The sequence below is a fragment of the Crocuta crocuta genome, unplaced genomic scaffold, assembly GCF_008692635.1.
Source record: "Crocuta crocuta isolate KB4526 unplaced genomic scaffold, BGI_CrCroc_1.0 scaffold45, whole genome shotgun sequence".
Taxonomy (NCBI): domain Eukaryota; kingdom Metazoa; phylum Chordata; class Mammalia; order Carnivora; family Hyaenidae; genus Crocuta; species Crocuta crocuta.
The window spans coordinates 326867-353759 of record NW_027530544.1 but is presented as its reverse complement, the minus strand read 5'-3'; the positions used below and the strand labels follow the sequence as shown (position 1 = coordinate 353759).

Sequence of the window (26893 nt, the reverse complement as noted above, 5' to 3'; positions counted from 1 at the left end):
TTTGTGGCTAAGAATGTTACCAACATAATAGCTAATATTCATTGAATACTAGCTATGTGCCAGATTTTGCTAGTAAATGGCAGATCTAAGAGGTGAATTCAATCGGATTACAGAGTTTGTACTCTTGGCCACTACATTATTTGACAATCCTGTGGGTTTTTTTCCCTTCTATGATATTGGAATTTTTTCTGGGGGGAAAAATGGTGCTGTTGGCAAAGGTGGAGATTTTACTGTGTACACTGTCTCCATACTCATTTAGTAAAGTTCTAATGAAATTTACCGAGAGATTCACTGACTTTGTTTCCCAGGAAGACAATTATAGAAACAATGTATATGGATTAACAGTCTGACAGTTATCTTTGTAATAATAATGGTGGTTAATATTTTGTTAGCTAAGTCTGTAATTTCATACCCATCCCTCAGTAGAACTTCTTTTTGGTTATTTGATCTTGGTAATTTACCTCAACCTACTTGTTTGATAATCCACTTATCTGGTAATGGCTATCTTATGTAATATTTCCCATTTCAACAGATAATTTAGGAAAAGGAATCTCATAACTTCCTTTTTGGTGTGGGATCAAACAAAATTTAATACATTTCCTGCCTTCCTTTTTATTTTTAAGGGGTTCTTAAGAGAAACAAGTAGGAATTTTAATCCAGAGAAAAAGTTTCCTAAGTATGGTATATCCAGAAAAGGAATTCCAGGCTATTGTAGGTCTTATGAATATGGCTTGACCTCAATATAGGATTGACAAGGTACTCTCACACAGAGGTCCAATTTAGGAAACAATAACTGATCATCAGTTTTATGGAAGGAAGTTTGGAAAAGAAAGTTTCAGATTTTGAAAAATGCCTGAAATATGAGTTTTTAGTTAGGCTTTTTCTTATAAGATATCTGATTGAGGCTTTTCTTTTCTTTTTTAAAAAATAGATCAGCGTGGTGGATATTACGAGGCTCAACAAGAGCGGCTCTTCTGGCGAGGAGAGTGGACAGGATGTCCTAGACAACACATTTTCTCAGAAACATAAAGAACTGTCCGTTTTATTGCTGGAAATGAAAGAAGCTCAAGAAGAGATTGCATTTCTTAAGCTGCAGCTCCAGGGGAAAAAGTCTGAGGGGGACCCTGAGGTCCCTGACCAGAAAGAAATGAAGCAGAGAGAGAGTGAAGAAATAACTACAGTTAGCATGAAAATATTGCCTAAAGATACAGGGCAACATTTTCCCCCAGTGCCACATGAAGAGAGCAGCCTTGCAACAGTTGAAAAAGAAGAGCAGATGAGTACTAAACATCAAAATAGAACATCTGAGGAAATATCTTCAAATGACACTGAAATCGAATTAAAATCAATCAAGCAGGATGATGTTGATAAATCCCTTTCTGCTGTACCAGGAATTTGTCAGTGTCACCAGGATGAATTGGAAAGGCTAAAAAGGCAAATTTTGGAACTCGAGATAAGCTCTCATAAAGCAGAGGAAATCTATGAGGAAAATTTAGATGAGAAAGCTAAAGAAATCAGCAGCCTAACCCAGTTGATTGATGAGTTTAGGAAAAATGCCGAAAACACCAACAGTGCATTCACTGCTTTGTCTGAAGAAAGAGACCAGCTTCTCTCTCAAGTGAAGGAACTTAGTGTGGTAACAGAACTGAGGGCTCAGGTACAACAACTGGAAGTGAGCCTTGCAGAAGCAGAAAGGCAAAGAAGACTTGACTATGAAAGTCAAACGACTCATCACAACTTGCTTACTGAACAGATCCACAGTCTCAGCATAGAAGCCAAATCTAAAGATGTGAAAATTGAAGTTTTACAGAATGAACTGGATGGTGTGCAACTTCAGTTTTCTGAGCAGAGTGCACTGATTAAAAGCCTGCAAAGCCAGCTGCAGAAGAAAGAAAATGAAGTGCTTGAAGGAGCAGAACATGTGAGGGATATATCAAATAAGATGGAAGAACTTTCTCGGGCTCTTTCACAGAAGGAACTTGAAATAGCAAAAATGGATCAACTCTTATTAGAGAAAAAAAGAGATGTAGAAACCCTCCGACAAACCATCATGGAAAAGGATCAGCAAGTGACAGAAATCAGCTTCAGTATGACTGAGAAAATGGTTCAGCTTAATGAGGAGAAGTTTTCTCTTGGGATTGAAATTAAGACTCTTAAAGAACAGTTGAACTTATTATCCAGGGCTGAAGAGGCAAAAAAAGAGCAGGTAGAAGAAGATAAAGAAGTTGTTTCTGCCCTTAAACAGAATTATGATGAGCTGAGCCCAGCCGGGCTCCTAAGTAAAGAAGAACTTCAGCATGAGTTAGACCTTGTAAAGAAAGAAAGTGAACAGAGGAAGAGAAAGCTCCAGGCAGCTCTAATTAACAGAAAGGAGCTTCTACAGAAAGTCAGTAGATTAGAAGAAGAATTGGCCAAAGTCAAAGATGAATCTATGAAAGAGATCCCACTCAATGAGAGTGAGAAGAGAGAAATGGAAGAAGATAAAGAAACCAAAGAAGACTCAGAAAAATGTGTGACTGCTAAGTGCCAAGAAATAGAAATTTCTTTAAAGCAGATAATATCTGAGAAAGAGGTGGAACTAGAGCATATAAGGAAGGATTTAGAAGAAAAGGTAGCAGCTGAAGAAGAGTTACAGGCTGTGATCAAACAGATGAATCAGAACCTACAAGAGAAGACAAACCAAGTAGATTTGCTACAAGCGGAAATTATTGAAAACCAAGCAGTTATCCAAAAGTTAACCACAGGTAACAAGGATGAGGATGTAGGTGATGGAGACTCAGCAGCACCTGTAAAAGAAGCAGTGGTGATCAGCCCATCTGGTGTGGGCAGTGGAGAACACTGGAAACCAAAGTTGGAAGAAAAGGTATTGGACCTTGAAAAAGAAAAGGAACAACTTCAAAAGAAACTACAGGAGGTGTTAACCTCTCGAAAGGCGATTCTACAGAAGGCACAGGAAAAAGAAAGACATCTTAGGGAGGAGCTAAAGCAACAGAAGGATGACTATAATCGCTTACGAGACCAATTTGATGAGCAGAAGAAGGAAAATGAGGACATCAGAGACCAACTAAGACAACTCCAGATTCAAGTAAAGGAGTCTGTAGACAGAAAACTCCTGGGCATTGACCAGCAGGATCTGGGCTCTCCAACCCAAAGTTTAAAAGAACCTTTATTCATAGCCACAGAGCAGCAACCTGCCCAGCCCATTTCAGAGTCTGACTTGCTTTCTCATCCTAGAGATGCAGATGTTCTGCAAGACAGTACTTCTGTTGCCCAGATTAAGACCCAGCTGAAAGAGATAGAGGCTCAGAAAGAGGAGTTGGAATTGAAGGTTCGTTCTGTGACAAGTGAGCTTACTAAAAAATTAGAAGAGGTATTTCAGTTACAAGAGCAGATCAATAAACAGGATTTGGAAATACAGAGTCTGCAGACAGCATCCCATGAAGCTGAAGCCCATGCAGAAAGCCTGAGGCAGAAATTGGAAAGCAGTCAGCTAGAAATTGCTGGATTAGAACATTTAAAAGAACTACAGCCTGAACTAGATGAACTGCAGAAGCTCCTAAGCAAAAAGGAAGAAGAAGTTAGATACCTTTCTGGACAGCTTAGTGAGAAAGAAGAGGTACTTCGAAAAGTTCAGCCAGAGATAATGGAACAAGAGGATTTAATCAAGGCTCTCCATACACAGCTGGAAATGCAAGCCAAAGAACATGATGAGAAGATAAAGCAGTTGCAGGTGGAACTTTGTGAAATGAAGCAAAAACCAGAGGAGACTGGAGAAGAAAGCAAAGCAAAGCAACAAATACAGAGGAAACTGCAAGCTGCCCTTATTTCCCGAAAAGAAGCACTAAAAGAAAACAAAGGTCTCCAAGAGGAGTTGTCTTTGGCCAGAGGAACCATTGAACATCTTACTAAGTCTCTGGCAGATGTGGAGAGCCAAGTTTCTGCTCAAAATAAAGAAAAAGATACATTCTTAGGAAAGTTAGCTCTTCTTCAGGAAGAAAGAGACAAGCTCATTACAGAAATGGACAGATCTTTAATGGAAAATCAAAGTCTCAATGGCTCTTGTGAAAGTCTGAAATTAGCTCTGGAGGATCTTACTGAAGACAAGGAGAACTTAGTGAAGGAAATTGAATCTTTGAAATGTTCTAAGATTGCAGAAAGCACTGAGTGGCAAGAGAAACACAAAGAGTTACAAAAAGAATATGAAATTCTTCTGCAGTCCTATGAGAATGTTAGTAATGAGGCAGAAAGGATTCAGCATGTCGTGGAAACTGTGAGGCAAGAGAAGCAAGAACTGTATGGCAAGTTGAGAAGCACAGAAGCAAACAAGAAAGAGGCAGAAAAGCAATTACAGGAAGCTGAGCAGGAAATGGAGGAAATGAAAGAAAAGATGAGAAAGTTTGCTAAATCTAAACAGCAGAAAATCCTAGAATTGGAAGAAGAGAATGACCGGCTTAGAGCAGAGGCACATTCTGGAGGGGATACACCCAATGATGAAATGGAAGCACTTCTTTCTTCCAATTCCAACTTGAAAGAGGAACTGGAAAGGGTCAAAACAGAGTATAAAACCCTTTCTAAAGAGTTTGAAGCTTTAATGACTGAGAAGGACTCTCTATGTGAAGAGATTCAAGATTTAAAGCATCAGGTTGAAGGTACTGTATCCAAACAAGCTAGCCTGGAGGCCACTGAGAAACATGATAACCAAAGGGATGTCACTGAAGAGGCAACACAGTCTGTCCCAGGTGAGACTAATGAGTCTCTGAACATGAGCATCAGACCTGAATATTTAGAACCTATTCTGTCAGAGAACAGTGACAAGAAGCCTGATGAAAATGAGAATGTCAGTGCACATGATGAAATTAATAACTATCTGCAGCACATTGATCAGCTCAAAGAAAGAATTGCTGAATTAGAGGAAGAGAAGCATAAAGAAAAAGAATTTAGCCAGACTTTAGAAAATGAGAGAAGTGCCTTACAGAATCAAATTTCAGCAAAGGATGGTGAACTAAAAATGCTTCAGGAAGAAATAACCAGAATAAACCTATCAAATCAGCAAATGCAAGAAGAACTTGCCAGAGTTACCAAGCTAAAGGAGACAGCAGAAGAAGAGAAAGATGATTTGGAAGAGAGGCTTATGAATCAATTAGCAGAACTTAATGGAAGCATTGGGAATTACTATCAAGATGTTACAGATGCCCAAATAAAAAATGAGCTACTGGAATCCGAAATGCAGAACCTTAAAAAGTGTGTGAGTGAATTGGAAGAAGAAAAGCAGCAGTTAGTCAAGGAGAAAACTAAGGTGGAATCAGAAATACGAAAGGAATATATGGAGAAAATACAGGGTGCTCAGAAGGAACCTGGAAATAAAAGCCATGCAAAGGAACTTCAGGAGCTGTTAAAAGAAAAACAACAAGAAGTAAAGCAGCTGCAGAAGGACTGCATCAGGTATCAAGAGAAAATTAGTGCTCTGGAGAGAACTGTAAAGGCCCTAGAGTTTGTTCAAACAGAGTCCCAAAAAGATTTGGAAATAACCAAAGAAAATCTAGCACAAGCCAATGAACACCGCAAGAAGGCAGAAAAAGAATTGGCTAGCTTCAAAGTGCTGCTAGATGACACTCAAAGTGAAGCAGCAAGGGTCCTAGCAGACAATCTCAAGCTGAAAAAGGAACTTCAGTCCAACAAAGAATCAGTTAAAAGCCAAATGAAACAAAAAGATGAAGATCTGGAGCGGAGACTGGAACAGGCAGAAGAGAAACACCTGAAAGAGAAGAAGAACATGCAAGAGAAACTGGAGGCTTTGCGTAGAGAAAAAGTCCACTTGGAAGAGACATTTGGAGAGATTCAGATTACTTTAAACAAGAAGGACAAGGAAGTTAAGCAACTTCAGGAAAACCTTGATAGCACTGTGGCCCAACTTGCAGCTTTCACTAAGAGCATGTCTTCCCTTCAAGATGATCGGGACAGGGTGATAGATGAAGCCAAGAAGTGGGAGAGGAAATTCAGTGATGCTATTCAAACAAAAGAAGAAGAAATTAGACTCAAAGAGGAGAATTGCAGTGTTCTAAAGGATCAACTTAGGCAGATGTCCATCCATATGGAAGAATTGAAGATCAACATTTCCAGGTAAATGGATGTTTTATGCTCTTCTAAATATAACTGAAGACAAAGAAAGTCACTGTTCAAACTATTTCTATTCCTTTTGATATTACGGGACTCATTTTGGCTTAGATTTCTCTAAAAGCTTCATTCTCTCTCATTTCTGTCTTTTCTCTCCCAGTGATATTTGACTAGTATTAAGGTGAAAAATCTATGTCTGCTTCTCTTCCCATCTTTTTATTCAGAGATCTATTTGATTTCTCCCTTTCTTTTCATTTTCATGTCCACTACCTTTGTCTGGATTTTTACTCTGGTACTCCCAAATGACTGCTTTAAACTCCTAAATGATCTCCTCTTTTCTCTTCCTATATTTCACATCAATTCATACTGCATATACCTGTTAGAGTTATTTTCCTCTAATGTCAATTTTATATCACTTTTCAAGCTCAGGAACTAACACTTGGTACTCCTCCACTTTTAATAGGATTTTTCTTCTCTGAGAAAGAATGAAATCTGGCCATGCAACATGGATGGAACTTGAGGGTGTTATGCTGACCGAAATAAGTCAGGCAAAGAGGGACAGCTACCATATGTTTGCACGTATAGGAGTATTAGGAGGAACTTAATGGAGGACCGTGGGGGAGAAGAAGGGGAGAAAATAGTGGGGGAGAGGGAGGGAGGCAAACCATGAGAGATTCTTGAATGCTGAGAACAAACTGAGGACTGATGGGGGTGGGGGAGAGGGGAAGGGAGGTGATGGGCATGGAGGAGGGCACTTGTGGGGATGAGCACTGGGTGTTATATGGAAACCAACTTGACAATAAACTATTTTAAAAAAAAGAATTTTTCTTCTCTGAGACCGATTTCCTCATTGTCTGTCATACCAAGATAATTCCTTTAAGAAGCTAGACATTAGCTTGTCTGGAGCAAAGTAAAGCAAAATAGAAAATATTGCTTTCTAGAGTGTGCAAAGTCATGCCACTAAAATAAGCAACATATTTTGGAGTTTATGACTGAAATACCCTTAGGCACAATATACCTTTAATACAGAGCATTCAGCAGAACTAATATCTCTCCATTAAAAGGATGAGCACCTTGAGTTATGAATATTGATTCATTTGTAGGTCTGAGTACATGTTGCTGTATGTGTTCCTTAGGCATCAGGTAGTTTTTCTTTGAAATCTATAATTAATGAACTTCTTTTTTTACAGGCTTGAACATGATAAGCAGATTTGGGAGTCCAAGGCCCAGACAGAGGTCCAGCTTCAACAAAAGGTCTGTGATACTCTGCAGGGGGAAAACAAAGAACTTTTGTCCCAGCTCGAAGAGACTCGTCATCTGTACCACAGTTCTCAGAATGAATTAGCTAAGTTGGAATCAGAACTTAAGATTCTCAGAGACCAGTCAACTGATTTAAATAATTCTTTAGAAAAATGTAAGGAAAATAAAGAGAATTTGGAAGGGATCATAAAGCAGCAAGAGGCTGACATCCAGAATTGTAAGTTCAGTTATGAGCAGCTAGAGACTGATCTGCAGGCCTCCAGACAACTGACCAGTAAGCTGCATGAAGAAATAAGCATGAAGGAGCAGAAGATTATAAGCCTGCTTTCTGCCAAGGAGCAGGCAATCCAAGCAGCAGTTGCTGAACTGCATCAGCAACATAATAAAGAAATTAAAGAATTGGAAAACCTGTTGTCCCAGGAGGAAGAGGAGAATATTGTCTTAGAAGAGGAGAACAAAAAGGCTGTTGACAAAACCAACAAGCTTATGGAAACACTGAAAACCATCAAAAAGGAGAACTTGCAGCAGAAGGCTCAGTTGAATTCGTTCATTAAATCCATGTCTTCTCTCCAGGATGACCGAGACCGGATAGTAGGAGACTACCAACAGCTGGAAGAGCGGCATCTCTCTGTCATCTTGGAAAAAGATCAACTCATCCAAGAGGCTGCTGCTGAGAATAACAAGCTTAAAGAAGAAATCCGATGCTTGAGAAGTCATATGGATGATCTCAATTCTGAGAATGCCAAACTAGATGCAGAACTGATCCAGTATAGAGAAGACCTGAACCAAGTGATATCAAGAAAGGACTGCCAGCAAAAGCAACTCCTTGAAGCTCAACTGCAGCAGAATAAGGAGCTGAGAAGTGAATGTGCTAAATTGGAAGGAAAGCTAAAGGAGTCTAAGGAAGCAGAGGCGGATCTGCGGAGGTCCTCTCTTGCTCTAGAGGAGGAAAAACAAGGTTTGTCTAGAGAGATTGAGAGCTTGAATACATCTATATCCCAACTAAAGAGACAATTGGCAGCCTTACAAGAAGAAGGAACTTTAGGGATATTTCAGGCCCAATTAAAAGTAAAAGAAGAAGAAGTACAGAAGTTGACTACTACCCTTTCCTCCTCTCAGAAGAGAATTACAGAACTGGAAAAGGAGTTGGTTTGTGTTCAGAAGGAAGCTGCCAAGAAAGTGGGTGAAATTGAAGATAAACTGAAGAAAGAATTAAAGCATCTTCACCATGATGCCGGGATAATGCGAAATGAAACAGAAACCGCAGAAGAGAGAGTGGCAGAGCTAGCAAGAGATCTAGTGGAGATGGAACAGAAATTACTCACGGTCACCAAAGAAAATAAAGATCTCACAGCACAAATCCAGTCTTTTGGAAGGTCTATGAATTCCCTACAAAATAGCAGAGATCATGCCAATGAGGAGCTTGATGTACTGAAAAGGAAATACGATGCCAGTCTCAAGGAGCTGGCACAGCTGAGAGAAGAACAGGGCCTCTTAAGCAAGGAGAGAAATGCTCTTGTTTCTAAAGCTGCCCTTTCAATGAACTCCACTGAGGATAGCAGCTTGCCTCCCCTTGAGAAACTTAACCAACAGCTTTTGTCCAAAGATAAGCAACTATTTCACTTGTCTTCACAACTAGAAGATTCTTACAATCAAGTGCAGTCCTTTTCCAAGGCTATGGCCAGTCTACAGAATGAAAGAGATCACCTGTTGAATGAACTGCAGAAATTCCGCAAGTCAGAGGAAGGGAAGCAGAGGTCTGCAGTCCAGCCTGCAACCAGCCCAGCTGAAGTCCAGAGTTTAAAAAAAGCTATGTCATCACTCCAAAATGACAGAGACCGACTAGTGAGTATCTGGTTCTCTTTCTGATCTTTGAGAGTTTTTGAGCCTTTCTTTATAATTTTCATCTCCATAGGAAAAAAGATAAGCACATATTATCTGGGCACTCTAGGAGAGTATTATGCATTTCACAGGTTCTGTGTGGTCTTAGAGAAGCACAGACATTATTTAAATTACTTTAAATCTGCCATTCTATTTAAAAACAATTACAGATTTTCTTTGCACAAAACTCTCCATTGGTTATAAAAGAAGAGATGGAGGCTGTTTTTTGTATTTTAAGCACCCACATAAATATTTCTAGAATTTGTCAGAGTTGAATTGAATGAAGGTATAGGGATCATTCAGTGCCTTCTTATAGTGAGAGTTTAGCAATAGGTCATCTGGTAGAATTAAGGGTAGAGAGGACTCAGTTCATCTCAGACTTATATATAACTCACCTAATTTGTCACAAAAAAGTTAAATGAAAAGGGTTAATTTAAGTAAGTTTAATACCCAACTTTTTTTTTTCAATCAGAGAAAGCTAAGGAGGATCTAATACCAAAATTTTGCTGCTTTTATTAGGATCTAGTAGTTTAATCCAGGTCTTTTTTCTTAAAAACTTTCAGGTTATCAAGATTCAGAGGCAAAAATTGGACCTATATGAGCCAGGTTCTTCTTTGTGACATTACTGTCTTCACTTTCATGACAGTTCTTAACTCTGTCAAGGCCATGCACTGAGGTAAAATAGGAAATAAACTGAGCTTCAAAAGGCTGAATTTTCCATTTTAAAAAGTGACCAGTGTCCAGAATATGAAAATACTAATTTTTAAGATTAGCCTGAGTAAAAAGATTATTTCCCCTACCTGTAAAGTCTTGTTCTATTTTTTCTTTTTCTTTGTTGATAATGTGTTCATTCATATTACACTTAATATCCAACATTTATAGATAATTTTTTCACTTTTGTAATCTGAACAAAGCCCCTCTTTTCAGCTATTGTTTTGACAGCAATACAATGTATACATATTTGTTAATATTTTAAAAATAGTTTCAGTTCAGTGGACTTTGTCCTAGGAGATTAAACTTTTCTCATTGCTTTCAGAATGCACATGTGGAAGATTTTCATCAGGACAGTATATACTTCAAAGCTGTAGTTTATAGCACCCAGGACTTGATTACCTTTGAAGTCAAAATCTTTTTCCTGGAAGCTATTATGTTAGATTCTTAATTGACAAGGTTTCATTTAATGAATTGCTCTACTTTTCTTATCTATTGTAAACACTGGGGACTAAATTTGCTATCACAATGCTTTCCATCTTCCAATCCCCATTCCACATTTTTGTCTGCTGGATATTTATAAGCCAGGTCAGCATTTTTTAATTTCTACATTTCTATAACTCATAGTAGTGTTCTTCTGTTCCCTAAGGCTCATAGTTATCCATGATTTTATTTCATTTAATCATCAAGGTGTGTCACTATATTTACAGTGGGCCTCAAATATCTTGCTTTCCTTTCCATCATCAACATCTTAAAATAAGTTCTTAACACTGTACACTTCACTGTTGTGATACTGCTTCTAGTTTGTCACCTCTCCAGTATATTTTATATACCATCACTGAATAAATCTGCAGCTCTCCTTTCTTATTACTGTGCTGCTCAAAAATCTTTAAAAGTTGTATTACTCTAGAATAGGCTTAGGATTCAAACCTCTTAGTCCAAGATTTGACACCCTATATCTTATTCAGGTCCTTCTTTCCAGCCTTCCTTGTTACTACTCCACTGCTTTCTTCATTGTAGCTACACTGAGCTCCTCCTTATCTTATACTAACACATCACCATCCCCTCAACCAAAATGTTCTCTCAGTTTTCATTTTTTAGGCAAATATTTCCCACTATTTAAACATCACCACCCTGGAGCTCAAATTCTCTGGTTACATTTTCAGATCACTTGATCGTCTATTACCTTCTGTTTGTACTTCTCTAGTACTTTGATTTGTCCCATATTGTCTTGATGTATATATGTGTATGTGTCTGTGTGTTTAATTTCTATGCACTTAATATTTCCCTGATTAGATTCCAAACTCCTGGTAAGTGTCATGTCTTATACTTGTATGTATTTCCTATGATTTTTAGCATGGGGTAATTAACTATATGGTAGATAACATAATTGGGGGGGCATTCTCTACTTTTGTGGTTTTTACCAAAACCACTATTTTTTCCATTATGTAAAACTGTCATGTAGAGGAATTATGGAAACATTTGAGACTGAGGCTTTTACGTCTGCCATGAATGAATCCTAAGCCTAGGCAGAGTTATAAATCACATGAAGGCCTGACAGTCTGACTGGGTGATACTACAAATGAGGCCTGCTGCAGTCTGCTGAGGCACTTCTGCATACTTCCTGAATGTATCATTAACTGTCCATTGACTCTTTTTTCCACATATCTTGTTCTCAGTCTGTGCCATGGGCATTAAAGTGTTTAGTCTCTCAGTCACTGGCTGCATGTACGATAGTTGTGGGAGCTATCTTAAGTCAACCACTATCAGTTTAAACATAGCCTAGGTTACCAGTTTATCACCTCTGTCTATACCATACTCCTTTTCCCTCAGGACCGCTCCAGAAATGGCTTAGATCTGAGAGGGATTTAACTTACTTTGGTTCTCTTCTTTACTTAGTTATTCAAGGGGAAGTCTGAGGGTCCAAGTGGCAGAGAATTAGCCCTGGGGATTCTACTACAATGTCACAAACAACTGTGAAAGCATCCCAGAGTTTTCATATCTGTCTGAACTTCCTTTGGACTTTCCCATAATCAAATAAGTACTTAGACAATTTTTACCTAAAGGGTAGAGAGTAAATCTCCAGAGTTGCCTTTATTTATCTATACTCATTTCATTCTTTTGGTTTAATTGTTTTCAGATTCCAATGTAATTAATGTCCGTTAGTTTTAGGTATACAATATAGTGATTCAGCAATTTTATACATTGCTCAGTGCTCATCAGGATGAGTGGTCTCTTAATCCCCTTCACCTATTTTACCTCCCCTCTGGTAACCATCAGTTTGTTCTCTACAGAGTCTGCTTTTTTGCCTCTTCTTTCCTTTGCCTATCTCTTTTGTTTCCTAAATTCCATATATGACTAAAATCATACGGTATTTGTCTTTCTTTCTCTGACTGATTGATTTCATTTAGCATTATACACTCTAGACCATGTTGTAAATGGGTTGCAAATTATTGATATATTGACCACTTGGACTGTTTCCTTATTTTAGCTATTGTAAATATTGCTCCTATAAACATAAGGATTCATATATCTTTTTGAATTAGTATTTTTGCATTCTTTGGGTAAATATCCAGTAGCAGAATTACTAGATCACATGGTAATTCTATTCTTAATTTTTTGAGGAAATTCCATACTGTTTTCCACAGTAGATGCCACCAGTTTGCATACTTACCTACAGTGTGTTAAGGTTCCTTTTTCTCCATATCCTCACCAACACTTGTTGTTTCTTGTGTTTTTCATTTAAGCCATTCTGACAAGTATCTGATTGTAGTTTTGATTTGTATTTCTTTGATAATTAGTGATGTTGAGCATCTTTTCATATATCTGTTGGCCATATGCATGTCTTTTTCGGAAAAATATCTGTTCATATCTTCTGCCCTTTTAAAAATTGGATTATTTGGGTTTTTTGGTGTTGTTTTATAAGTTCTTTATATATTTTGGATACTAACCCTTTAGTGGATATATCATTTACAAATACTTTCTCCCATTTAACAGCTTGTCTTTTTTGTTGGTTTTTTTTCCTTTGCTCTCTAGAAGCTTTTTATTTTGATATAACCCCAGTAGTTTATATTTGCTTTTGTTTACCTTGCTTCAGGAGACATATCTAGAAAAAATGTTGCTAGAGCCAAAAAAATTACTTCCTATGCTCTCTTCTAGGACTTTTATGGTTTCAGGTCTCACAATTAGGTCTTTAATTGATTTTGAATTTATTTTTGTGTATGGTATAAGAAAGTGGTCCAGTTTCATTCTTTTGCATGTAGCTGTCCAGTGTCCCCGGCACCAAGTTTTTGAAGAGATTGTCTTTTGCCTTATTTGTTGTAGATTAATTGACCATATAATCATGGCTTTGTTTCTGGGCTCTGTGTTCTTTCCAATGATCTATGTGTCTGTTTTTGTGCCAGAACCATACTGTTTTGATTACTACAGCTTTGTAGTATATTTTGAAATCTGGGATAATGATACCTCCAATTTTGTTCTTTTTCAAGATTGCTTTGGCTATTCAGGGTTTTTAGTGGTTCCACATACATTTTAGGATTATTCTAGTTTTGTGAAAAATTCTGTTGGTATTTTGACAGGGATTGCATTTGATTAAGGATGGTTCAGATAATATAGACATTTTAACAATATTTGCTCTTCCAGTCTATAAGCATGGAATATCTTTCCATTTTGTGTGTATGTCGTCTTTAATCTCTTTAATCAGTGTTTTTATAGTTTACAGAGTACAGGTCTTTCACCCCTTTGGTGAGTTTTATTCCTAGGTCTTTCATTATTATTGGTTGCAATTGTGGGTGGGACTGTTTTATTAACTTCTCTTTTTGTTGCTCCATTAAGTATATAGAATTGCAACAGATTTCTGTATATCAATTTTGCATCCTGTGACTTACTGAATTCATTTATCAGTTCTAGTAGGTTTTTTTGGAGTCTTAAGGGTTTTCTATATATAGTATCATGTCATCTGCAAATGGTGAAAGTTTTACTTCTTTCTTACCAATATGGATGCCTTTTATTTCTTTTTCTTATCTGATTTCTGTGGCTAGAATTTCCAGAACTATGCTCAATAAATGTGGTGATGGTGAGAGAGGAAATCCTCATGTTGTTCCTGACTTCAGGGGAAAAGCTGTGTTTTTCTCCACTGAGTATGATGTTAGCTGTGGGTTTTTCATCTAATGTTTTTATTATGTTGAGGTATGCTCCCTCTAAATGTGCTTTGCTGAGGGTTTTTGTCATGAATGGATGTGGTACCTTGTCAAGTAATTTTTCTTCAGCTATTGAAAAGATCTTATGGTTCTTATCCTTTCTTTTATTGATGTGATGTCTCATATTGATTGATTTGCAAATATTGAACTACCCTGCATCCTAGGAGTAAATTCTGCTGGATTATGGTGAATGATTTTTTTTTTTAATATTTTTATTTATTTCTAGGAGAGAGAGAGAGACGGCGTGAGCAGGGGAGGGTCAGAGACAGAGGGAGTCACAGACTCTGAAATAGGCTCCAGGCTCTGAGCTGGCTGTCAGCACAGAGCCCGACGCGGGGCTCAAACCCACGAACCGCGAGATCATGACCTAAGCGAAAGTCGGACGCTTAACCGACTAAGCCACCCAGGCGCCCCTGGTGAATGATTTTTTAAATGGATTGTTGGATTCAGTTTGCTAATATTTTGTTGAGGAATTTTGCATCTGTATTCATCACTGTTGTTGTCTTGTTCTCTGTTTTAGTGGCATCTTTATCAGGTTTTAGAATCAGGGTAATGCTAGCCTCAAAGAATGAATTTGAAAGCTTTCCTTCCTCTTCTACTTTCTGGAATAGTTTAAGAACAGGGTTAATTATTCTTTAAATGTTTGGTAAAATTCACCTGTGAAGTTGTCTGGTCCTGGTCTTCTGTTTATTGGGAGTTTGTTGATTACTGATTCCGTTTCTTTGCTGTTATCAGTTTGTTTGAATTTTCTATTTCTTCCTGATTCGATTTTGGTAGGTTATGTGTTTGTTGGAATTTATCCATTTTTTTCTAGGTTGTCCGATTTGTTGACATATAATTTTTCATAATATTCTCTTATAATCTTTTGTGTTTCTGTGCTGTCATTTATTTCTCTTCTTTCATTTCTGATTTTGTTTGAGTTTTCCCCCTGTCTCTTTTTATTTGTATTTATTTATTTATTTATTTACTTATTTATTTGCGAGTCTCACCAACATTTTAGCAATTTTGTTGATCTTTTCCAATAACTAAATCCTGGTTTCATTGATCTTTCCTACTATATTTTTAGTTTCTATTTATTTCTGCTGTAATCTTTATTATTTCCTTCCTTCTGCTGGTTTTAGGTTTTGTTTGTTATTATTTTTTTAGCTCCTCTAGATGTAAGGTTAGATTGTTTATTTGAGATTTTTCTTGCTTCTTGAGGTAGACCTGTTTTACCATAAACTTCCCTCTTAGAACCACTTTTGCTGCACCCCAAAGATTTTGAATCATTGTATTTTCATTTTCATCTGTCTTCATGTATTTTTAAATTTCCTCTTTGATTTCTTGGTTGACTTATTCATTAGTAGCATGTAATATAGTCTTCATGTCTTTGTGTTCTTTACAGATTTTCTTGGGGTTGATTTCTAGTTTTTATGTAGCATTGTTAGAAAAAAATGCATAATACAACTTCACTCATTTTGAATTTGTTCAGACTTGTTTGTGGCCTAACATGATCTATTCTGGAGAATGTTTTATGTGCACTTGAAAAGAATGTATGTTCTGCTGTTTTAGGATGGAATGTTCTGAATATATCTGTTAGATCCATCTGGTCCAGCATGTCATTCAAAGCTACTGTTTTCTTGTTGATTTTCTGTTTGGATGGTCTATCTGATTTCACTGGAGTGTTAAAGTTTCCTACTAATATTATATTACTATTGATTACTTCCTTTATGTTTGTTGTGAGCTGCTTTGTTTGGTGTTTCCATGGTGAGTGCATAAGTATTTACAATTGTTATATCTTGTTGGATTATTACCTTTATGATTATGTAGTGTCCGTCTTTGTCTTTTGTTACTGTCTTTATTTTAAAATCTGTCCAATGTAAGTATTGCTACCCTGGCTTTCCCTTGAAGTCCATTTGCATGATACATGTTTCTCCATCTCCCTCAATTTCAATCTGCAGGTATCTTTAGGTCTGAAATGAGTCTCTTGTAGACAGCATCCATCTAGATGGATCTTGCTTTTTTATCCATCTGTCACTGCATGTTTTTTGATCGGAGAGTTTAGCTCATTTACATTCAAGGTAGTTGTTGATAATATACTACTTGCAAGTTTGTTACTTGTTTTCCAGTTGTTTTTGTAGATCTTCTCTGTTCCTTTCTTCTCTTGCTCTCTTCTCTCATGGCTTGTCTTTATTGATATACTTGGATTCCTTTTTTTAAATTTTTTGCATATCTATTATTGGTTTCTTTTTTTTTTTAATGTTTTTTATTTATTTCTGAGAGAGAGAGAGAGACAGTGTGAACAGGGGAGGGTCAGAGAGAGAGGGAGACCCAGAATCTGAAACAGGGTCCAAGCTCTGAGCTAGCTGTCAACACAGAGTCTGACGCGGGGCTCGAACCCATGAACCATGAGATCATGACCTGAGCCGAAGTCGGACACTCAACCAGCTAAGCCATCCAGGCACCCCTGTTATCGGTTTCTTGATTTGTGGTTACCATTAGGTTTTTATATAACATCTTGTGCATATAACAGTCTGTATTAAGCTAAGATCACGTAAGTTTGAACTCATTCTAAAAGCACCAAAATCTATTTCTCTCCCCTCCACATTTTAGATATATAGTGTCATTCTTTACATATTTGTATTTTGTGAAACCTTTGGTTGTTATACATGTACTTGATTTTACTGCTTTTGTGCTTCCTACTTTTATTACCCCTGCTTATGATCCTTCCTTTCCATTTGAAGAGTCCCCTTTAACATTTCTTGTAAGGCTGTTTTGGTGGTGATATATTCCTTTAAATTTCATTTGTCCTGGAAACTCTTTATCTCTCCTTCTATTCTGTATGATTGATATAGCCTTGCTGGATAGAGCATTGTTGATTGCAGGTTTTTTGCTTTCACCACTTTTAATATATCGTGCCACTCCCTTGTGTCCTGCAAAGTTTCTGCCAAAAAATTAGCTTATAGTTTTATGGACTTTCTGTTGTATGTATTGTTTTCTTTTCTCTTGCTGCTTTTAAAATTCTCTCTTTATCATTATGTTTTGCCATTTAATTACTGTGTATTAAACTATATATAAACTACTAGTTTATATATATATAAACTACTATATATTGGTGTGGACCTGTGTGGGTTCATTTTTTTGGGGGCTTTCTGTGCCTTCTGCATCTGGATTTATATGTCTTCCCCCGATAAGGGAAATTTTTAGCTATTATATCTTCATATAAATTTTCTGCCCCCTTTCTCTCCTTCGTCTTCTGGAATCTATATAATGTAAACATTGTTATACTTGAACATATCACTGAATTCCCTTAATTTATTCTCATTCTTTTTTCTTTTTTCTTTCTCTTGTTTAGCTTGACTGTTTTCCATTACTCTGTCCTCCAGGTTACTGGTCTGTACTTCTCTTTTCTCTATTTTACTATTTATTCTCTCTAGTACATTTTTAATTTCAGTTATTGAGTTCTTCCTCTGATTGGTTCTTTTTTTATGTTTTCTGGTATTTTGTCGAGAGTCTCACTGAGATACTCCACTCTTCTCAAGTTCAGTGAGTATCTTTATGACCCTTAGTTTAAATTCTCTATCTGGCATACTGCTTATTTCCATTTCATTTCCTGTTCTTTCATTTGGGGCATATTCCTCTGACTCCTCAATTTGCCTTATTCTCCATGTCTGTATCTATGTGTTAGGAAAGTCAGCAATATCAAGTCAGCTGTTGCAAGTAGTGGCCTTATAAAGAAGAGATCCTATGGTGCTCTGTAGTACAATGTCCCTTATTTACCAGAACCTGGCATTTCAAGGTGTCTTGTATGTGTGTTGTGTGCACCCTCATGTTGTGGCTAAGCTGAGTTTGCCATCAGTGAAGTCATCTGATTGAAAACTCTGTTGTGGGCAGAGTTTTGTCCTGTGTTGTTAATGGACTGGTTTGGGGCCGTCTTGGACTTGAGTTGGGTCAGATCAGATGTTTGCCAGAGCTGTGATTACACTGAATTGCAGAGTGCTCTCCCTTTGTTATTCCCTGGGAGGTTTTTGTTAGTGGATGGGGCTTGCGGTCAGACCAGATGTCTGCTCCCAGCCATTGCTAAGGCTGCAAATTGATGTGTGTGGTTATCTTGCCCTCTCCTTTGGACAGGAGTCACTTTGGAGTGGTATTGGCCCCTGTTGGGATTGTTTGCAGAATGCCACGCCTGTGGCGCCACTTTGGATATACTCCTGCTGAGACCAGGTTGCTGGGGGTGAGTCTACAGAAGAACCCAGGGGTGAGGCACAGTGTTACCAATCCAAGTGGAGAGTGTTTGTGCTGCACTGGTTCCTCCAGGCATCTGCATATGTAGGCTGGGAGGGGTTGGGGGTGGGAGGGAATGGCACCCACCAGCCCTTTTGTTCTTAGAGAAGTTTCCCAAAGATCCCTGGCCCTCCAGTACACTCTGAGATTAATAAATAAATCTCCTTCCTGTATACCCCAGGCATTTTTAAAACTGCTGCTTTTATGATGTATCTCAGCAGGGCTGTTTGTTGTGCTCTTTATTGGCAGGGACTTAATTTCCTCTTGCCCTCCCACTCTCCCAGAGCCAAGCTGTTCATCTTTAAAGTTCTAGGTGGTAAGCCCCACTGATTGTAAAAACTCTAGCTATTAGCCCCCTTTGGTTCTCAAAGCCAATGTTATGGGGCTTTGTCTTCCTAGTGCAGGTCTCTGTGACTGGGGTGTGGTATGGGGTCTGCTCTTCTCCCTTCTCTGTGCTTGTGGTGTCCTTCCTTCCCATGGACAGTCTCCTGAATCAGCTTGGCTCTTGACTGTGTTTCCACCCTTCCTACCAATTTTTGATATGGTCTCTTCTCTATGTTTACCTGTGGAATCTGTTCTGCCAGTCTTTGGGTCATTTTATGTGTTATTTACACTGATTTGGTTGTTATCTAGTTGTATCCATGGAACAAGGTGACTTTAGGATCCTCTGACTCTGCCATCTTTTCTGGAAGTCCCCTATACTCATTTCATTCTAAAAATGACTTGAAGTAGCATATAAAGATATGAGTAGTTTTCCACGATAATATAATGCAAGTAACTGGGAAGGAAGAGAAAATGAGGATAAGAGAGAGAAAGATTAAACCAGAAGTAAATTTAGTATCCCAAGGAGATGTCACAATATCTTTTTAGAAAGATGGGTCATCAAATTTTTTCCCCACTTTCTGGCAGCCATCAGAAATAGGGAATTAAAAATCCATATACATGAATCACAATATTTGTGTTTTAGGGAAAAGGAAGAAAGAGAAGCTACTTTGTTCAGTATAAGAATAGTTTTAAGTATTGATACCAGCAAGAAGTTTTTTCTGTGTTTCCATAGAGAGGACCGTATGAATTTATGAAACAACGTTTACTTCCCTACAGTAAACATAATAGTTATTTTATAGGTTTAATTTAGCTGTTCCTTGCTGTAACTGCGTAGCAAAAGAATTTTGCATAATTTCCTAAAAGTACTTCTACAAATAGTTAAATTGCAGTCCCAGACACACAGCTTTCTGATGATCTAGTCTATTCCAAGATTAACATTTAGAGTATCTGGATTAGAGGAGTGAATAAAGATTACATTTAGTGCATAGTTTTTGTTTTAAAACAAAACAAAATGCTTTTATTTTCTCTTTTTTTGTTTAAAAAATAAAGTTATATGCAAACATATGTCACTAAATTCTGCATGTTTGATTAGAAAAACAGTACCTCTAACTCTGATTCTCCTCCTCGCAAGACAATTTGCTTTTAACTCTTATTATTTTGGTGTTTTCTCGGTATCTAAATATCATACTTGTAATGCATCTTGAGTTTTCATTCTTTGTATTAGCTTTTGGCTGTCTTTTATGCTAACAGGGTTTATTTAGTTCACTTTCGTCTCTGCTTCCACGTTACATGAGCATATTTTCAATATACAGCCCCATTTCTATTCTACTAATGTAATTTACATTTTGGTTAATTCATTATTCAGTGTTTACATTTTTATGACTACAAACAAGAGCTGAGACATGTTACTTTTATTTTCCTTAGCATCATTTTTCCCCAATACAGTTAATAGCTGTATTTTTGTTGTTGTTACTAGTTTTCTTTGTATTTATCAATGTAATTTAACTCCAGGTTTACTGCCATTTAACCACATTTCCTTTTAAGATGTTTATTTCTATCAATTTTGCATGTATAAAGAAAATTCTGGAGGTTTTTTTCTCGCTCTTACATGAACCAGTTGTCCCGCACTCCTGGTTTTCATCCTAGGATATCTCCCCCCACCTCTCTCCTCTATTCTTTTTTCTTGTATTCCAGGTCTTCCTCGTCTTGGTTTTGTGTCTTCATTTTGTTGGAAGAAATCATTTAGTAGCTCCTTATGAAAAGATACAGGGGTGGTAAATTTATTGAAAATGTCTTTTTATCTCTCATACTTGATTGTTTGGCTGGCTAAGGAATTCTAGGCTGAAAATAATTCCCCTTCAAAATTGTGAAGACATCGGTCTATTACCTTTTATCTTACCTTTTTATCTTACATTATGGTTCAGGAGTCTAATGCTGATTGCTGATCCTTTATAATCTGTTTCTTTATCTCTTTTTGTTTTTGTCTGTCTCTGTCTCTTTCATTTCTTTCTGGAAATGTGCAGAATTTTTTAGTCCTATGTATTCTGAAATTTCATGATAATGTACTTTGATGTGGGTCTATTTTTATTCATCATTCTCTCTAGTCCTTTGAATCTAAGAACTCAGACTCCACAATTTTGGGAGATTCTTTTGAATTCTGTTTTGCCATTTTCCCCATCCTTTTTCTCTGTTGTCTTTTTTCTGAAAAGACTGTTATTTAGATTTAGGACCTTCTGGATTGGTTCTATAATTTTCTTTTCTATTCTTTTTGCTATACTTTGGGAAGACTTTCTCACTTTTATCTTTAGAACTCTATATTGAGGTTTTGTTATTTACAATCATGTTCCTAATTTCTAATTTTTCTTTTTCTTGTCACATGGATATATGTTCTTATCTTATTTCTCCAAGAACAGTGGTGGCAATTTTGTTCTTTGATGTTTTCTTATAATGAATTTTTCTTTATTTTTTTATTTCTGCTCTAATGTTTCTAATTTTCAATATTCTCTCTTAAATCTTCAAGTATATCATATTCTTCCTCCTGCTAATCTCTTCTGAATTACTTCTCTTCTAGTTTTTTTCATCCCAGACTTCATAATAGCATTCTTCAGATGAGGATTAATCTTGATTTACTCTTCATGTTTAAGGGTAAGGTCTAAAAAGCTTATGGATGGGGCTTACCAACTGTGAGGTTGGTGATTGCAGGGTGATCCTCCTGAACTTTTTGTGGGTAGTCCCCATGTTGATATCATTAGTTCCTCTTTGGCTGGTCAGATTTTCTAGAGAAGATTTCTCATTTCTTGCATGGATGGTAAAGGCCTGGGTGCCAGCCCTGTCCAAGCTGAGTAGGGGAAAGACTTTAAGCATTCAGAAGGTGTACATTGACTCGATCACCCTTGTTTCAGAGTAGTACCTTTACCTTCAGTTGTGCCTGGTATTTGACGGCCCAGAGACACTTCTTTTACCTTCTCCGAAGAATAACACTCTAGTTGTCTGTTAGAGTTAACAAAAGGTATGGAACTGAGAAGAGTATTTAGGGATGTAATTGTTTTTTAAGCAGCTTTCATCTAATTCTCCTTATTTCAGCTACCACCTTCTCCCTACCCCCATCACTGTCTTTTCCAGAGGTACCTGGTGCTGTTAATTCCTGAGCCTTTTGAAGATTTTACAGAGTAAGTTCCACTGGTTCTTGGCTTTCCTTACTGCCAGCTTAAGATTTGGCTTTCCCAGATCTATTAAGTCAGTTACCACTTATGCATCTGCTTTTCAGCTTCCAAAATTAATTTTGTTGTTGCTGACTCCTCTCTTGTTCTTCCTGTTCTTGTGTTTTATGCTTAAAAAATGATACCTTTATTATAGCTTTAATGATGTTTCCAAGAGTGGGTGAAAGAGACATGGTTCAAGGCACCCTTTTAGCCCAGATGTCCTAACATTATTTCTTACTACCAAGCTTTTTAAAAAGTACTGGTGATAAAGAGTTTGAAGATATAGCTGGAATGTAGATAGAGAGTTTTGTTAATTAAAGACAAGTCTATCAGCATTTTATTATCATCATCATTACCAGCACCATCACCATAACCATCACCACCACCACCATTAATTTTGTCAGTTAATTCCCATAATCCAATGAGAAGTACCATAAAGGAGGTGAGAGAAATTTTATAGGTAAGGGAAATTAAGGCTTAGAGGATGTGAGGAATGTGCATCGGGTCACACAATGTATGTGGGCAGGATGTTGGACTCCCAAAGCCTAAGTACTCTTAATCACTGGGCCTGGGCATCACTGCCTTCTTTTTATAGCCAACATTAGCTAAGCTAGAGTTAACGTTGATATCCATGTAAGAAAGTTTAAAAGCCTAAGCAGGGCACAGGGCTAAATAGAAAGTCAGTTCATCTTTGTATTTCTTGTTCTGGGGAGTTAACACCCACACAAAGAAACTGTAGGTCCTTAGGTCTGTCCTATGTCCAATTTGTAGATCTAGACTCACTTGGGATCTCAGGAGCAAGAGCCAGGGGTACAAGTTGCAGGAATGGTCAGGCCCTATAGCCTTGATGGCAGCTCTGTGGGGTGGTTCCCACCAGCCTCGCTGCCTATATTTCACCATTGTAGAGATTCATGTTGCAAATATATGTCAGTGGACCTGTTAGGTGCTAATAGTCTGTTGTGGTGTCTGACTTAGCAGGGAGTTGTTGATGACTTACAGCTGGGTAAACGAGATGTAATAAATCACCCTGTTACTTTCCCTTTGGTTAAAGCTGAAGGAATTGAAGAATCTGCAGCAGCAATACTTACAGATTAACCAGGAAATCACTGAGTTACGTCCACTGAAGGCTCAACTTCAGGAGTATCAAGATAAGACAAAAAATTTTCAGATTATACAAGAAGAGCTAAGGCAGGAAAATCTCTCCTGGCAGCATGAGCTGCATCAGCTCAGGTATGATAATCCCTGCTTTCTGATTCTTTTACTTTTAGTTTTCTGGGTTTTTTTTAAAACTTTTTATTATAAAATACAGTTTTATAATAAGTTACAAAAATAAGACAGAGAGACTTCCTGTGTACTTTTCACCCAATTTCCTCTAATGGTAATCTTATATTACTGTAGTATACCCAAATCAGGAAATGACATGGTGTGATTCAGAGACCTTTTTCAGATTTCATCACTTTCACTCACATATGTTTGTGTGTTGTGTGTGTGTGTAGTTCTGTGCAACTTCACCATATGTGTAAATAAATACAATCATCACCACAAATAGTCACAGTCTTCCTCGCACTACCATGCCAACATCTCTGACTCTGGCAACCACTAATCTGTTCTCCACCTCTATCATTTGCCATTTTGAGAATTTTTTAAAAGTTTTTTATTAAAATTCCAGTTAGTTAACATACATTGTTTTATGTAACCTTTTGAAATTAGCTTTATGCACATATCATAAGTGTCCTTGAGGTCCATCAACATTGTGTATCAATATTTCATTCTTTTTCTTGATGAATAGTATCCCATGGTATGAATATACTGCTTTAACCATTCACACATGAGTGTTGCTTCTCATTTTTAGGTGTTATTAATAAAGCTGCTATAAACATTTATGCATAGGTTTTTATGTGGAAAATAAGTTTTCATTTCTCTGAGATATTTGTCCAGGAGTACAAATGCTAGGTTGTATGGTGTCTTTTTATTTTTTTAAGAAATTATAAAACTATATTCCAGAATGACTGTACTATTTCATATTCCTACCAGCAGTAGATGAATGATCTAGTTTCAATGTCGAATGCTATATTCTTGTCAGCATTTGATATCATAATTGAATCATAGTTTTTTAATAGGTTATGCCATGCCATCACAGTGTGGTTTTAATTTGCATAATGGCTAATAATATTGAACATTTTTCGTTGTTTATTTGACATGCGTATGTCCTTTTTGATGAAATTTTTCATGTGTTTTGTCCATTTTTTATTTGGGTTGTTAATGTTTTACTGTTGAGTTTTGAGCATTCTTTCTATGTTCTGGGTATAAGTTCCTTATCAGATATGTGGCTTGCAAATATTTTCTCCTAGTCTGCAGCTTATCTTCTCATTCTTCTCAGTGTCTTTTTAATTTTGATGAAATTCAATTTAATGATTATTTTTCTCTATTTGCAGATTCAATAGTTTCTGTTGTTCTAGCTTCATACTCACTGATTCTATGATTTTTTTCTTCATCACTTCCATTCTGCTATTGAGCCCATTGAGTTATTACCTTTTTATTTCAGAATATTATATTTTTCAGTTCTAAGATTTCCATTCAGTCTTCTTAGTATTTTCTGTTGCTTTGCTGAGGTTTCTCTTTTTTTAACTGAAGTATAATTGACATTCAATGTTACATTAGTTTCAGCTGTACAACATAGTGATTCAACAATTATATACATTGTGCACTGCTCACTGTGATAAGTGTAGTTACCATCTGTCACGATTCAAAGTTATTACAATAATATTGAGGATATTTCCTATGCTGAACTTTTCATTCCTGTGATTTATCTGTTTTATAACTGGTGGTTTCTGCCTCTTAATCTACTCACCTATTTTGCCCATCCCTCTTCTACGCACTACCCTCTGGCAATCACTAGTTTGTTCTCTGTATTTATTAGTCCATTTCTTTGAATGTTGTTTTTCAGCTTTCACATATAAGTGAAATGAGGTGGTATTTGTCTCATTTTCTATCTGACTTACTTCATTTAGCAGTAAGAATGGACCTTCTAGGTCCATCCATGTTGTTGTGAATGACAAAATTTCCTTCTCTTTTTAGTTTAGTAATATTCCTGTGTGTGTGTGTGTGTGTGTGTGTGTGTGTGTGTGTGTACACACCAGATCTTCTTACCCATTCATCTGTCAGTGGATACTTGAGTTGCTTCTATATCTTGACAGTTGTAAATAAAGCTATAGTAAACCTAAGAATGCATATATCTTTTTGAATTAGAGTTTTTGTTTTCTTTTGGAAAATACCCAGAAGTATACTTCCTGGGTTGTATGGTACTCTATTTTTAACTTTTTGAGGAACCTTCATAATGTTTTGCATAGTGGCTGTACCGGTTTACATTCCCAGTAACAGTACATGAAGTTTCCTTTTTCTCTACATCCTCACCAGTACTTAACTATTTTTTGTCTTTATGATAATAGCCATTCTGACCGCTGTGAAGTGATACCTTATTGTGGTTCTGATTTGTCTCTCTCTCTGCTCTGATGCTGAGCATCTTTTCATGTGTCTGTTGCCCATCTGAATATTTTCTTTGGAGAAATATGAAGTATTCTGTATTTTCATTTGTTTCCAGTGTGTTAGTAATTGCTTGTCCAAGCATTTTTGTGGTGGCTTTTTAAAAATCCTTATATAATTCTGTACATATAATTCAACATCTGTGTCATTTCAGTGTTGTAATCTGTTCATTTTCTTTTCTCAGTCAAGTCATAACTTCCCTGGTTCTTAGTATGATGCATGATTTTCAGTTGTATCCTGAATATTTTAGAGATTATAAGACTCTCAATCTTATTTAAATTCCCTGCTTTAGTAGGCTTCCACTGATACTTTACTGCTCGATGGAGGGTACAGTCCAATAGGCTCCCTACTCAACCTTCATTGATACCCCAGGAGAGGAGGTGCCTTGCTACTGCCAGCAAGAGACAGCTGCCTAGATTCCCCACTTGTACTCCATTGACACTGCACTTGGTGAGGAGTAGTGCCTCATTACTGTTAGGTGAGAATAGAAGTCCAAGCTCCATACATGGACTCCATTGATACCACTGGAGGTGGTGGTTGTAGAAAGAGGCATTTCATTACCACTGGACAGTGGGGGGAAATCCAGGTTCCCCACTCAGTCCCTACTGACATTGCAGGAAGGTGGTTGAATAGGTAGACATCTATTCCTCTTGTTACCCCTGATCCAAACTTTCTGTTGGCCCCTTCTGATACTACCTGTACTGAGACAGGGAACCTGTCTCTGATGCTACCTCTGCTTTGTTACCTTGTTATGGGTCGACGTAGATGTCCAAACCCCACGTGTTGTCTACATTGACACTATAGTGGGGTGTGGGTGGGGGCAGTCAGAATCGCCTCTTTTTCACTGAGTGGTGGTGACAGTCCAGGGTACTTGAGCCTTTTCTGACACCACCCAGCAAGGAGAGTGAATTACACCTACTTATCTCCAGGCAAAGATGTAAGTCTGGTTTTTGTAGATTTGGGGTGGAGGGAGACTGCTGTGGTTTTTCCATGATGTTCACCTAAAATAGAGTGATTATTGTCTTTAATATTTGCCTCACTAGGCTGCCCATTCCTGGTCTTTTGGCATGAGGGAGCAAACTTTATTTGATTCTTACTGGTGTTTCCAGATTGTTGGCTCCTTCTTCACCCAGTTTGGGGTGTATAAAATTCAAGGAGAAAAACCACCAAATTCACTTCCATGTCATTTCTTATGTCTTAGGGTCCCTAGTTGGTCCAGCTCCTTCTCTCCATGTTTCTGGGCCTTCTTGTGTTTGTTTTTATACATAATTCGCAGGGTTTTTATCTATACTTAGTGGGGGAAATAAGGAGATCTGCATCCATTCCATCTTATCTGTATCTAGAAACCCAAGCTCTTTACTTTTAAAGATGAATAATAGTGTTTTATGGTACGAC

At 37.3% G+C, this 26893-nt stretch overlaps 1 protein-coding gene across 6 annotated transcripts in view; it reads left to right on the top strand.

The window, feature by feature from the left end:
- The window catches only part of GOLGB1 (golgin B1), a 93984-nt gene that overhangs the window by 54460 nt on the left and 12631 nt on the right, over positions 1-26893 (top strand). For all 6 annotated transcript variants that reach the window (XM_077767590.1, XM_077767589.1, XM_077767587.1 and 3 more), the window contains 3 exons: positions 932-6120; positions 7305-9219; positions 23007-23185. In XM_077767590.1, coding sequence (XP_077623716.1) covers positions 932-6120; positions 7305-9219; positions 23007-23185 — 7283 coding nt within the window. The remainder of the gene's footprint in view (positions 1-931; positions 6121-7304; positions 9220-23006; positions 23186-26893) is intronic.